The 13887-nt window shown below is 41.5% G+C and overlaps 4 protein-coding genes across 4 annotated transcripts in view; 1 reads left to right on the top strand and 3 right to left on the bottom strand. All coding sequences in view use genetic code 11, as the record gives it.

Annotated features, from left to right (window-relative positions):
* Positions 1-1863: 1863 nt before the first annotated feature.
* EGR_06888 (Transmembrane protein) lies at positions 1864-4598 on the bottom strand (the record flags this gene model as incomplete). Its single annotated transcript, XM_024496137.1, has 6 exons — positions 1864-2040; positions 3043-3149; positions 3223-3522; positions 3919-4088; positions 4210-4301; positions 4539-4598. The coding sequence occupies 6 exons, from the start codon at positions 4596-4598 to the stop codon at positions 1864-1866; spliced, it is 906 nt and encodes a 301-aa protein (XP_024349449.1).
* A 4520-nt stretch (positions 4599-9118) lies between these two features.
* Positions 9119-9565, bottom strand: EGR_06887 (Brain protein 44; the record flags this gene model as incomplete). Its single annotated transcript, XM_024496136.1, has 2 exons — positions 9119-9349; positions 9440-9565. The coding sequence occupies 2 exons, from the start codon at positions 9563-9565 to the stop codon at positions 9119-9121; spliced, it is 357 nt and encodes a 118-aa protein (XP_024349448.1).
* A 1012-nt stretch (positions 9566-10577) lies between these two features.
* Positions 10578-10862, top strand: EGR_06886 (hypothetical protein; the record flags this gene model as incomplete). The annotated part of the gene is made up of 2 exons (XM_024496135.1): positions 10578-10752; positions 10822-10862. 2 exons carry the CDS (start codon positions 10578-10580, stop codon positions 10860-10862), a joined length of 216 nt encoding a protein of 71 aa, XP_024349447.1.
* A 156-nt stretch (positions 10863-11018) lies between these two features.
* Positions 11019-13887, bottom strand: part of EGR_06885 (Myotubularin-related protein 9) — a gene marked incomplete at both ends in the record, with an annotated part of 6189 nt that continues 3320 nt past the window's right edge. Inside the window, 9 exons of the mRNA XM_024496134.1 lie at positions 11019-11076; positions 11233-11366; positions 11514-11634; positions 11723-11792; positions 12118-12202; positions 12283-12427; positions 12717-13021; positions 13224-13411; positions 13509-13607. Coding sequence (XP_024349446.1) covers positions 11019-11076; positions 11233-11366; positions 11514-11634; positions 11723-11792; positions 12118-12202; positions 12283-12427; positions 12717-13021; positions 13224-13411; positions 13509-13607 — 1205 coding nt within the window. The remainder of the gene's footprint in view (positions 11077-11232; positions 11367-11513; positions 11635-11722; positions 11793-12117; positions 12203-12282; positions 12428-12716; positions 13022-13223; positions 13412-13508; positions 13608-13887) is intronic.

Here is a 13887-nt window from a genome sequence, read left to right as displayed (position 1 = left end):
CCGCCTTCTTGAGCCCTCGCATTATGATCGCCAGTAGTCAGGAGGGAGCGTAGTCTTCCCATTTCTGTACCCAAACATATGCAACTCATGGCAGTAGACTAATAAACTAAACTCACATCTTGAAAAAATCCCTTTTTTTAGGAAATACAAATTCACCTGAAGAGTCGCCAACTTCAAATCGTCCGCGACTTACATTATTGCAGCAGCCACAACGCGTTGGCCTCACCAGAGGCGGCCTCGAACCAATCGAAGAGCAGGAGGTAGACGCGTCAAGCAGTTTCCTCTCCTCAAATCATGAAAATCCCAATTTCTTGTAGTCGTCAGCATTTTCGCCCACTTTCGCTGATATAACTGCCCATTGCTTTGAGCCACTTCTTCCAAGATTTTAAAAAAATATCCAAAATAAGCATTTTATCCTTGCATTAAGAAAAAAGTAACTTCGACAATGTGAATGTTTATGCTAATCAACTATTTTTATGAGCTGAGAAATAAAGTGTTCTTTTAGTGGATCAGGTACTTGTTCTTGTGAGGTGGGCTGTGTGCCACACCGGGTCCTCCATGGGGCAGTAACAGGCCAAAACACTTATTTGTACGTCTGCAGGGAGACAAGTCTGCAAGACGAAGACCACGAAGGATGAAGAGCCCTCATTGTTAAATGTCAACTTTCAACAAAGACCAATTTGTTGCAGAATAGGTGCGGGCTTTTTTCGTCGGTGGTGATGCGACACCTGTTTCAATGCACGTCTCTGTCACCACAGTTTAAACTACCGTCCGACGAAATTGCTTTCCTGTCTCCACACCCCATGTCCCCACCCTGTCGGCTGAGAAACCATCCCACACAGACAGGCCTTATTACCACTTCAGAGGGGGGACGGGACATAAGGGGTGAGGGGTAGAATTTTACGGCTGTCCCGAGACGAAGTGCTTATGGACGTGTTAAAGCATGAAATAACCCTGAGAAAAAATCACTCGACTTAAAGTAAACGCCTCTCAAACAATTTTCTTGGAGTCCACTCCCACCATAAACTTCGGTAAAAATTAGTAGCATCTAAACTTTCTTTTCGTGGTTATAAACCTAGTTGGAGAATACGCATTGCACTAGTGGGTAACATTTGAGGTTTGGAATAGGTACTCCTGTTTTTAGCTGCGTGTTTCGACACGTGGAAGTTGAGTGCCTATTGCACAGAAAACACCTTTTTTGGAGCGCCAGCCATTTGGATGGAGCGACTTGAGTCTCTTTATAGAATGAGGCAGCTGTCAACCAGAACAAGCACGCCCACTCTAGATTAGGTAAGGGGACTTCTCCCCACCTGCCTCAAATCGTTTAACGTTTATTAAAATTAGCAAAATGATGGTTTTTTCCTGAAAACAAGAAACAAATCGCGTTAACCACTTCCCTAATGCTGCCAGATATTGGCGACCTCAAAGGGGTCAAAAATAATGCCTCAAGGTCACAAACATGATTTTGAAGCAATTTCCACTTTTTTTTGCAGTTTACGACAATTTTTAGTTAAAATCATTGTATCAAACCATTGGTGGATTGATTAGACTGAGGAAAACTCGTACTTCAACAAGAAAAGTAGCCACAATAACTGAAAGCACACATTTACAATCTTCAAAAAAAGGGAATCACAGAACACCATCACAATATGAATGTCAAATGGGACAGCACAAGCACACACACACACACACGTACACATAGGTTAAAGCAAATGCACTAATCTGGTTTGTAATTGGCTCTAAAATTATGGAAAAAATAACTATAAGATGTTTTGAGGTATCACACAATCTGTGAACAAATAACAAGGTCGTGGTGGACGATGATGGTGATGATGCCGGCAAGGAATGCTGGGAGTGAAGCAACTAGGTGGAAAGACGGTCGGGAGGGGATTTGACCTGTTGATGAGTATGGTTACTGTGATTTCCGCCTGTGAGATTGACACCACTCGGTGGAACAGGTGGGATTGGCGGAGCCGGTGTAGTGCTGGGCGGACTCACTGTAGGTTTTTCCTTGATTGACGAGTGCTCCAAATGCTTTCGCTTGTTTAAAGACAACAAGAGCATTTTCAACGAATTTTACTGTTCACACAATGCATACTGCATTTAAGTGATACAGTAGGAAAAAATAAAGACCTAGGACAAATGGCAACCACCAAAATGTACAAAAAGGAAGCTCTGCTGACGGTTGGGCTGCTAAGGTGTAAAAAGCGCAGTCACCTTCCCCAGTCACGAACACCACCCAAAATCTATTTCGGTAGCAATCTTGAATTCCAAAGATCTCTTCAAAATGAGCAATATCCAAGATGTGCTTCCATTAACCGATAAGTAGCACATGTCACATATTAGTGACGTCGGGGGGGGGGGATTATGGAATTTGAGGGGTAACACGAGTGCGAAGTTGGTAGCAAACATGCTAAATGACCCCTTTTAAGTAAATTGACTAAGCATTGGCACTATTTAACAAAAACTAATGAACACTCAGGATAAGATAAAGAGCCGAGTAAAAAAGTACTTGAAAAGTTGCTCTAGAAAAAAAGGCTTGTAGTAAGATTCCTGACAAAAACTCATGGTACTTGCTAGTGAAAAACATCCCAAATCATCCTGAAAAGTAAATTAGCAAATGGATAGAAGTTTAAACAATGCTCCTTTTACACGATAAATGCATTTGTATGAATAAACAAATAAAAGTCCAAGTACAAAGCATTGAGAAATCCTAAATTTCTAAGAGGTTCATCAGAATTTTAAACAAGCCTTGGGTTCTTTTGGGTTAAACAAGATACACACACGACTGGTAGCCGATTAAGGAAAGGAATAAAGCGGAATTCTTTAGATCCCACCCAGATTATATCGACTTATGTCCGCAAAGAGGAATGTAAATTATCCACCCTACTCTCGTTTAAGTCATTTACGCTAACAATGCGAGATAACCGCGGTAGCACTTTTAGCTAAGTCCACCCCCACGAGAAAGCCTAATTAAAACCTTTCAGGAAGAGAATCCTACTTAATTAATAACAAGTAGCAGAGTTACCCCCTAAATCATACCTGTTCCGTATATTGCCTGTAAGTGGGATGAAAGTTGTGAAAAGCATCTCGCAGCATATCGCGGGGATTAAAGGTGTCTTTCAAATTATGCAAACCACTTGGACGGCCTAAATGATGAGAAAAACGTTTAGAAAGATAAATAGCTTGGCATCTAGGCTACTAGGTATTTTTGAAACCTACCAACACTGACAACGTTGTCGTCGTTCTTCCAAACGTTTCCACCCATAAGTCCGCATTTCTCACCTGTCGACCCATTACCAACATCAATGTCATCGTCTTCATCGATCTCGCCATAGTGACGCCTCGTGTTTACACCAACCGAGTAGAGGATGTGTGGGAAGGCGTAGCGGAGTGCTATTGCTGCAGCAAGCATTTCAAAGCATATGAGAAAGTTTTGAATACCCGCGGCAACCGTACCGACATTAGTGTAGGGCAGGGCTGGTAGAACAGCCGTCTTTTCCAAAATCGCCAAAATTACTCCTACAAAAAGGAATACTTTCACACAACCCATGAGTCAGTGTCTACTAGCATCAGCGGAAGGTGTTCGGCAGTGACTGACGCGTAGACACGTGTTTTAGCAGCAAATTCAGGTAAAACCATGATTTGGTCTTTCATTTTTGAAATATACGCCTGGGAAATAAACTTTTCTATGTATGATGGCATTGCCTACGAATATAAAAAGCAGCGATTTCAGTAGCACGTTTCGCGCTTAACAAAGACCTTGCGAAAACTTGGCAGTAGGCAAAAGCTAAAACTTGTAAAAGGGGAGCTCCATTTTAAAATAACACTATGATCCCGCGTAAATATCAATCAATAGAAGGAAAAAAGTTTATCCATCTGAGTTTCGAATTTATTAGTTGGACAACTTTAACTGACCTTGCCAAAAACACAGAAACACGACGGACTTTACAATGCCAAACTTGATGATTGGATCGAAGGGTCGAAGGATTGAACTTGTGGCCAGGTAAAATAGAACTAGAGCATAAAGCGCCAGAAAAGCTGAGACGTTGTAAATTATGGTTGTGTAGAAGTAACCGTTAGACCAACTGTAGGGAAAAGGAAGGAAAATGCCTCATCTACTCATTGGAATTACTCCATTCCCAAATGGTAAGTTATCAGGCCGGTATCAGAGTTATTTAGGTAGAACAAATTTAACTGACGGCTCACCTCCAAACACCGTGTTTGTAGACGCCAGTAAGCTGCATGATAATAATGGCGATTGCCATTAGAGGCTTCACGAGGCAGAATTGGAGAGTGGCCTTAAACAAAAGCACAATAAACTGACAACATATGAAAAATAAGTAGAAATGCAGTGCAAAGATTAGATGCGTCACCTGTTTGCAAAATCGCAGGAAACCGATTGTGAAGACCTGACCGGAAAAGCAACAGGTACAGAAGACCCAGGAGTAGCTGAAGAATTAAAAAGTTGGCTTGCTACGAGAAGGCGGAAGTTAAACACGATAACAAGTAAATATTAAGTGCAAATTCAAACAAACTTCGGGACAGACTCGAGTAGAAATGGCCAGTTTCATGTACAAAGTGGTCACTCCATTCATGAGACCCTCAAGACTAAGAACTTGGGATTATAAAACTTAACAAATGTAATTATTAATAAAGGCTTTAAAGAGCGAAAAACGGCGTGGATATTCTAAGTTCAGAAATACAAAATGTGTGCTTCCGAAATGAATATAAGACCAAAAATAAACTAAAATATCTAGTTTTACACATATGAAGGCTTGATTCCATAAATTATGTTTCAACTTTTAATTCAATAGGTAACGAGCCACAAGTGAAACCGTATTTCTCAAATAATGCAAAAATCCCAGCTGGATTCCGTACTTTTAAAGCGTGGATCGTGACTTTTAAGAAAAAAAGTTGCCATAAAATATTAAGCTTCCAAAATAAACAATTTTATTCGCTTTAAAGAGGGTAGTACCTTTCTTAGTATACAACATTTAACCTAAGGAAAAAAACATTGCAGAAATGCAAGCACTGGATTAACTGCATTTGTGATTTTTACGGAAAATAAATAAAACGATTTAATTATTCGATCTCACTAACGGTATTTCCTTCCCACGTATTTCAGCCATAATACAACTTTCGCCACCCAGATATTCATAGCAGAGACTGAGGAAGCTGTATATCACAAAAGCTAAAAAAGAAAAAATTTTTACGAATTTTGGAAATTAACTGAAGAAAAGCGGATTCTGATCGTACACAAAAAAACAATTAGTGTGAAACCCCTAATTCCAAAAATTAGAGCAATCGGGGTGCCTGCGCAAGGAATACCCCTGAGACGACTTCGATTGGCCAATTGATTAGCCCTTTCCCCTCTCGACGCAAACCAATCAGTAATTCAGACGCAATTTCTGGCGTGCGCAAGGCCACAGTAGAATTGTGGGCGAGGCATGAGAGCATGAGCCATTAAAGCTAATTTGTTAAATCATGCTCCAATCAAGGATATCAACCATACCAGGTGGGGAATAAAAGGTCTGCATAATGAAATCAAGAGAGGAAAGCTGAAGAAAAAAACACGCCTTTTACAGCCATAATGCCAGAACGATCTCGAGTATTTAGGCATACTGGTTGTAAGAAAAAATCTGTTCCTGACTGGCACAAATAAACAAGTTAGCATTAGATTATTAATTATTTAAAAGGAGTGCCTTAATACGAAAGAGAGAAAGAGGTTCATTGCATCTGACCAGAGTACAAGAAAAAACTACTGTATCTGGAAAAAACTTGCCCATCTCATTCATGCAGGGAATTACAACTTTTTTAGGGACCAAAATAAGAGCAAACCTTTTTAACCATGGTGCTAATAACTCGCAAGTTAGTAAACTACCAGCACAATTCACGATCGTTGGCCCACAATTACTTAACTAATGAATGCAATATCCGAATAAAAAGTGCATAATCGTTACTTATTTAGACAACACCCAATTCCATAGATAGGAATGCTCACCTTCGTAGCAGTCCCGAATAGTGTCGAAATATACATAGAAATCTTGGTGCCTAAGAAACATGAGGCTCAACCATGATTGAAACGCATAAAGCGGAACAAAGAAGAGAATCCTAACAATCCACCTCTGCTCATTTGGTGCTGTATAATTAACGATATGAAGGTAGATCTAGGAGCCAGCTTGCATAAATATTGAAAAAGTTACCTGGTGAGAGGTAATGATAATAGCTAAAGAAGCCATTATACCAGCAAATGTTTGGGCCGTTTTGGTTTCCAAAAACAGAAAATCGTTCGATATAAATGTTGTTGAATTGTGTATGAAGTCATTGGTAGGATTTCCAATAGTTCTATTCAAAGCGACTTCTGTAATATTCAACGACATATCGTCTTCCGTAGATCCAGTCCTGAGAAACTGTTTCAAATGATTCCCATATCTATGAGGTGAAGATAATGTACCACAGCCCGTACCAGCGACTCAAGACCGAAGCCGACAGGTTGACCTTAGTTTTGTAATATGAGCGGCTCAAGTCATTAGTGTTCACTTAAGTGAAACAAAAATGACATGAATTAGAATTACCTATAATTTCAGACCATTGCATAGGGCCTTGCCTTTAAACCCAGTTGCTAAAAAATGTTTTTAAAAAGTTTTAATACGCTAATTACGATTAGTGATGCAGTTATCACCCTCACGAGTTATCAGTGTTTTCATGGCTATTTTATATACCCCCCAAGTATACATACTGTCTTAGTACTTTTTTAGGAAGAAATGAATTTTTTCTGGGTGTAATATGTATTGTAGGCGTATAGCAAGGTTTAAGTCTACTAATATGTCCTGGAGGTCAGGCCACACAGTAGAGGAGGCCCTAAGTGAGCTGTTGCTAAAATTGAGAGTGGGACAAATAATTTGCTTATTATAATACATCCTAGGCAGATAACATGCATACTGTTTTACAAATGGTATTCACTCGAGAAAAATGCATTTCTGGCAGGACGGAACTGTTGGCATATTTGTGTCAAAATATCATCTACAGGTGAAGATTTGAAGACGTCACCACTGCATTTGATTTAAAATGGTATTGCATCCTTAGTCGTATGCAAATCCACAACAAAGTTTTCGATCATCGAGGGCCGAGGAGGTCATTGCGGCGGTCATTCGATAATTAATTTTTTAACTCCTGATTTTGGCGAGGACCAATGTAGGGGCTCCGCCATCATCCATTTGCCAAGCAGCCTTGCCTCTCGGCCATGCCAGTAGCCCCAAGCCCCACTGTGTTTAGGCGGTGCATATTCTGCCCAAGTATTGTATTCTTCAGTTAATTTCGAGTCGCTACAGGAGGTCCTTTGGCCGTAGTCATGAGAAGCATGTCCGGAATCAAGTATAAAGACGGAATAGTCAAGGCCCATCTGTTTCCGATCAGTTTGTCATGGTGAAGCTTTTATAGATGGGAAATACATTTGACCTAATAAGTTATCCATCCGAATTGCATCGAAAGTGGTAAATGTGGAACAATCATATGCTAAATGACCCAATAACTTCATACAGTCCTTGTGATGTGATTCACAAAATGTAACTTTCTCCCCTAGTTTTAGTGCTCCGGGTTGCCCTCGAGGTCGGGACAGTTTGAAGTTTTGCACGTAACCATGGGGCAGAAGCGCAGAGGGGAGCTGAAAAACTGTTGATAACACTTGAAGGTTATGTCACAGAGTGAAAGGTCAACCTCGAGAAAATGAAGTGCCCACCTAGTGAAAAACATGGTTTAAAAGTTACCAAATCATTTCAAAGCATTTAATTCCACCTCGAGTTTTTATTTTCGTCTGCATGAAACCTCAAAACACTATTTTTCAGTCATCTCTACTCCATATAACTCATCAATTTAGTGTGTGGGGATATTACCGATTAGTTGAAATATTAGTTTGCTATTATATAGTTTTCAAGAATGTGTTGCACGAAGAGCGCCACGAATATGCGACATGCAATCGGTACTAGTTTAAGATGATAGGGCGCTCAGACCGTGCATCTCGTACGCACTGGTGCAGATAAAACAGAAAAACAAATCTGAGATGGCTTGGGCCGAAGGACGGTGGGATCTCTTAGATTTCTCTTGAAGATTATCACATCTCACTCTGGGAATGACACTTGCCGACACTTCATTGTCACTACATGAAGCAATGCTAATCTGTGGGTAGGCTTTGAAGAACTTGCATACATTGTGGAAGCAAAACCTCAGTTGGCTGTATCTCGAAATGATGCTTTGAGAAAACAGCAGAAGGAGACTACCTGCAAAGCGGGAACTCTCAAAAACCTAAGCCTTTTGCTGGACAAATTCCTGAGTTTACGCTTTTCATTAACTGGACGCGATGTCACCAAATTCAAGCCCTAACAAGCACTCAGGAATCAATTTAGATAAAAAGCGCTAGCATTACCACCATCCGCCACGCCCGCAGTGCACACCACAGACAGTCACAATGACCCCTCTGATACCAAAACACAGGGGCATAACTTTGATCTAGAAGGAGGTGAGTGAATCCCTAGAAAGCATTTTAACGTCATTCACTTAACCGACCGTTCAAGCGGGTACATTCACCAGACGGCACAGACTCAATTCAGACCCCATACAGAAGGGTACTTATTTCAACTATTGACGGCCCATTTTCAAAAGAAACCAAGGTGATACGGTTAAGCAGCACGCAGGACCAGCTCCAAGACAGGAAAAGATTGCGACCTCATTTGGGCTCACGAGACGTGTTCATACAAATTCTATGTCAACAAAAGTGTGCAAAAGCCAGCAAGGGCCAAAAAAATCACTCCCCACGCAATTACTTTGTCACTGCTTACCGTTCTCAATACTGAAAACGCATACGACAACTGAAACCGTCCCCCTCCCTAAATTACTAACGATAGTGACAACGGGATTGTCAGAGTGAATTGGAAAATGAAAGGTAAGCAAAAGACAGCTAACTTTATTCACATCGGAAAGTGCAAGTGAGTAAGCAAAGCTGGGGCAAAAACTAGTCAGAAGAGAGTAAATGGGGACCATACTCTGGGGCGTCAAAAGACGAATAGCGACTTCAAAGAAAACTACCGATGTGTATGATAAAGAAAGGGAAGAAGCGTAACTAAGCTAGAAGCTTAGTTTGAGCTCTACGGCATCTATAAACGCGGAATAGTTGGTAGATGCCAGTGCCAGCGACAAAGATATTGACACTAAAAAGGTTCCAGTTCTTAGGTATAATGACAAGAGAGTAGCGAGACCAAATAAGACCGGTTAATGCCAATGCAGTGCTCTGATAAACACTGATTCTTTCAGCTGGGCGGGTGAGATCAGCCAATCCAGCAATCACAAGGCCCTGAGAAGAAAGTAAAAGTACATTAAAAGTCGAGGGAAAACTTATTCAGATGGCAAAAGAGTGACAGCAGACGACGATACTCCCACCTACCCATTTAACTGTGGGAGCCCAGAAAAAGACAGTTTTCGGACCAGCAGGATGATTCCAAACTGGCAACAGAGAGGTGGGGCAAAACTCATCACCAACTTTCACGAGCGACCTGTACACGAAGGCCATCACGGCAAGCGACCTCAAGATGCAGCGGCGTGAAGACGAAACACAGCTACATCAATGAGGATAAACGACTGATAATTATTACCGTGCAACGCGAATCCTGCAAATTTTTTCTTAAAAAAATTCGGCGAATATGTTTTAAAGCTTTAAATTCGGCGTTTGTATTAGCTCACAAAAAAGGCACAATGCGAAAAAAATCAACTCTGGACAAAAAGGAATCATGAAAAACGAACTGACCCAGTTAACTGAAAAAAACATTAGGCTCCTAAATTGGTTATTTGACTAATGGGGCCGAATTTTTTTTCTTGCGACCAACAGGATAATATTTCATTGCTCTTCTAATCCTCGCATCCGCTAATTTTTATTTTCCTCTAAATTTACTAAATTTTTTTACTAAAATAGTGTTAAACACATAGGCGAAAATAAGAACCTTTTTCTGAGCAGAGAGCGGTGGGTAAAATTTGTCTTAACACCTGTTAATTGGCTTCTGTAACTTTCAACTATTTTTAGACGTGCACTAGACCTTTCTTCTAATAACTTAAGTTCTAATTACCCTTGTTACTTTGAACGTATCTGACAAAATAACAAAGTAACCGTGCGCACTAAATACTTGTGTGTAAACTGGGATTTTTGAGGTGATGCGTTGTTTTCATGGTCTTTTATTTGCTGAAATCTGCGTTCACTGCAGCAACCAAGCATACCTTTTTACTTTCCTCTGTTAGTATCGCGTTAATTGGCATTCGCCAGTTTTTTTACCCGAATATCACCCCTCTTGTGTTCCAGCATAACCTACGTGCAGTAACCCAACTAAATCCCCACCCTTATTCTCGCTTTCTAACCAAATCTTTAAGTTTTTGGAATTGATCAACCTGCCACACCTCATGGCCTTGGGTGTAAAATGTTAAAAGCGACCTCCCCTGCGGGATCGCCTCCTTCGTAGTAAAATTCTCGCTACCTGTTGGTACTTAGCATCCCGACTGTTTGTTGAATGGCCTAGACGCTTAGTTTCAAACGGATGGAATGCAGCGGCATCCTCTATGACGAAACTGGCTCTGCTGAAAATATCCACATTGTTGTTCCACTTGACAATGATGATGGCATATTCTCCTCCAAGGATATGCTGAAATCCTTGCCAACCCTCCAGAAGCGTATCAATGCTGTACTGACAGCCAAAATTGGAGACGACTGTGGTAAGCAGAATGGTTGCATGCGCTGCTGGCAACTTATTTCCACTTAGGCACAAATTTGTCTTTTCGTAGTTGTGGAGCCCACGGATGAGCAAAACGAAGACCAGGAATAACCGTAAAATCATGTTCACCTCTCATAAAGTTACTTTGGCACTGTAAAAATAAATGAATGGAGGTTGATCACGTCTACTCTTTTCTTTTCTCGTAAAAGCAGTTGGTTCGATAAGAATGTTAATAATGTGACATCCTGCCACGGAAGTAAAATTGGTCTATTTAGCAGGAAGGAGATTCCTCTCTGAGGCCTCGTCCATTAAATCACGCACGATCCTGAAGTAAAAATAATTTACTCAATTAGTTTACTTGAACTAGTTCTAGTTTCCATTTTAAGGACTTTAGCATAATCCATCTATAGAACCAAAGCATATACTGATTTCATTGGCTATTGGAACCATTAAGAAAGTGTCTAGTGGGAAAAAGATCTACTTTTCCAGTTTCTGAGCCGTGCTGAGAGCTTCTCTGTACTCCGCGTAGGCGTCGACTAAGGCCTCGCGTCGATCGGACCAAATTCGACAGGGGTAGGGCAAAACCACTCTCTGGTAGACTTCCCTCCAAATGTTCTAGAAGAGAAGTGAATTCACCACTGTTATGGCGTTGCACTAAAAAAATCGGAGTTGACCTCGCAAGGTTCGGTGTCGTAAGTAAGTAAACCTGGGCAACAATAAAAAAGTGGGAGTTCCATGGAAAAGGCGGTTCAGTAAACGTACGAGAGCTTGGGGTGAAAGACATGGCCAGCAGGATAGTGACTCGCTGTCTGCATCTTGACTGGGTGGGGAATAGAGGCAATTTCGAATCTTCGATAAAACGTCATCAGAATTGACGTGTGACCTGGTGAGAGAAAATAATTATTCATTTTTCGACTTTATCGAGGATATTACACTAAATGTATCCTCCTGATGGATACTTTTGAACGTACCAAAAAGAATCTGTATTTTTTGATAGCCTTAGAGATCCCCTCATCTGATCCGAATCTCCCAGAAATGTGCCTACAGAAAAGAAGCATTAAGCTTATGAATTTAGTATTTGAGACAATAAATTTGAGGCTTTTGAAGCAAGATATAAATAAGAAGTAAGTCTACGGCTCATCTCATGTCAGAAGTTCGTGCAGAATTTTAAGGCGTCTGAAGCACATTAAAGCTAACACTAATCACAAAAATGTGCGGAGTTTCTAATTTGTAATTCTTTAAAAGAATTGTCCTGCGGTGAGTTATCAATGCTAGAGGGACAACTCTTTCTACCATCTACAGTGGCCAAAATAGAAAAAAATATTGAAAAAAAAAATAAGGAGACAAAGTGAGTCGAAATAATTACCGAATTCAAAGGCATAGACATGCTTTACCAAGTACAGAAGGAATTCCTCATTAAATTCAAACGAACTCGGATACTGGCACCATATCTAAAAAGGGGCCGCAACAAGAAAGTCAACGCATACACTCTGCTTAATTCCTTTAAGTAGCAAGCCAAACCATTACACACCTGCCAGATACAATCCAGAAAGAGGAGGAAAACGGGCGCAGCTACGGTGAGCATAGAGTCACTGGACTGTGTGAGGAGGTGCGAACAACGCTCCGAAAAGGCGTGTCCGGCGGATATCCATTCTCTTTGTATGAGAGCCTCAAATCTGTAAAATTACTACTCGTTAAGCAACTTACAAGTAAGCCTTAGTTTTCCACTCTGGCATGGCGTTCATTTCCACAACTCGATGGAAGGGAGCTCTTCCACTGATCCCTCAATTCCACTGTATGATGCTCAAGAACCTATGTGCGTTATCATGCTTTTAGAGATGGATCGAATATAACGTTTAAAGTACAGGTCTCAACCAATTAGCAGAAAGTTACATACGCCAGAATTAAAGTATTGAAAAAGAAACAGAAGTTGGGTATTAATTGTAAAAAACATTTTTACTTTACCCTCTGATAGTTCGCACAGCGGGAGAGAGGATGACCTGCACCAAAGCGGACACAAGGAGGCACTGGTCGCGTCCATCCCCACCGACAATGAGCAGCGACGCGCCACTGGTCGTCATCACAGCCAGTCGCGCCTTTAGCTCCGCCTCGGGGATACAGCCAGCGGATCGGGTGAGAGCCGCTCGATCATGATCAAGTTGATTACGCGCAGCTAAATCGCGACCGTCGAGAGCGCAGGCACCAGCAACGGCTGTTGCCAGGGTGTCGCGCACCAGACCGAGCCATGCAGATGACTTTTTGAGGCTCACCTGACGGAACAGGAACATTGCCGCTCATGGTAAATCGGCTACTGTTACGCTTCATTTGTGGACTTCTTAACTTTCGCATGCTTAAATCACACCATTCTCTTACTGTCACTTCTGCCAACCGACTAGAGTTCCTATGCAGTTACAACAGACCGCCAAATAGATTCATGCGTCCCATCTAAACCGAATGAGTACACTTCCCAACCTTGACACCAGCGAAGGCGCCATGTATCTCAGCCATGTCATCGCTAGAACCGGCAGGAGATGACCGCAGGGCTGTCGAGAGGTCGGCATTACCCAAAGGTAGAAAACTCGTCAGACTGTAGCCAATGCTGGGAGAAAGCGAAGAATTCGCATTCTGTTGAGGTGCTATCTCCGCCGGACGCGTAATGTCTAAGGTGGGGTAGAAACCAAACATCGGCAACTCCGATTGGTCAAAGGAGAGACCAGTTACGGAAAGAGCCAGAGGCATTCACCAACCGGTACCCACCTCGAATGAATTGGACGAAGATTGAATGAATTTCATTAATCTCCGGTAGAGGTTTAGCAATGCGCTTCCAACGTTGGTCAAACCGATCCATTTCTGCATCTAGGAGAAAAGACAACAAAAGAAATCAAGCCAGATGATTACCTTGAAGGAAGCTAACGACAGAGCGAAAAATGAGGTTAAGGCGGCAATTTTGGTCAGCGCAATACAAATGAGTTCTCAGCCGCACTACTAAGGAATGAACTAAGTTGAATGCTTATTTTTTCTCCCCGATAAACAATAAATTAGGTTCAAAAGAAGAGCCCCGTGTGATTTGCTTAAAACATTCTCACATTTCTAAAATAGGAGGTCTCAAACAACCCTTTCCACTTGGGTAACTCAC

The sequence above is a fragment of the Echinococcus granulosus genome, assembly GCF_000524195.1.
Source record: "Echinococcus granulosus chromosome Unknown EG_S00065, whole genome shotgun sequence".
NCBI classification, from domain to species: Eukaryota; Metazoa; Platyhelminthes; class Cestoda; order Cyclophyllidea; family Taeniidae; genus Echinococcus; species Echinococcus granulosus.
The sequence above is the reverse complement of the archived record's forward strand: the minus strand, read 5'-3'. Positions and strand labels throughout refer to the sequence as shown.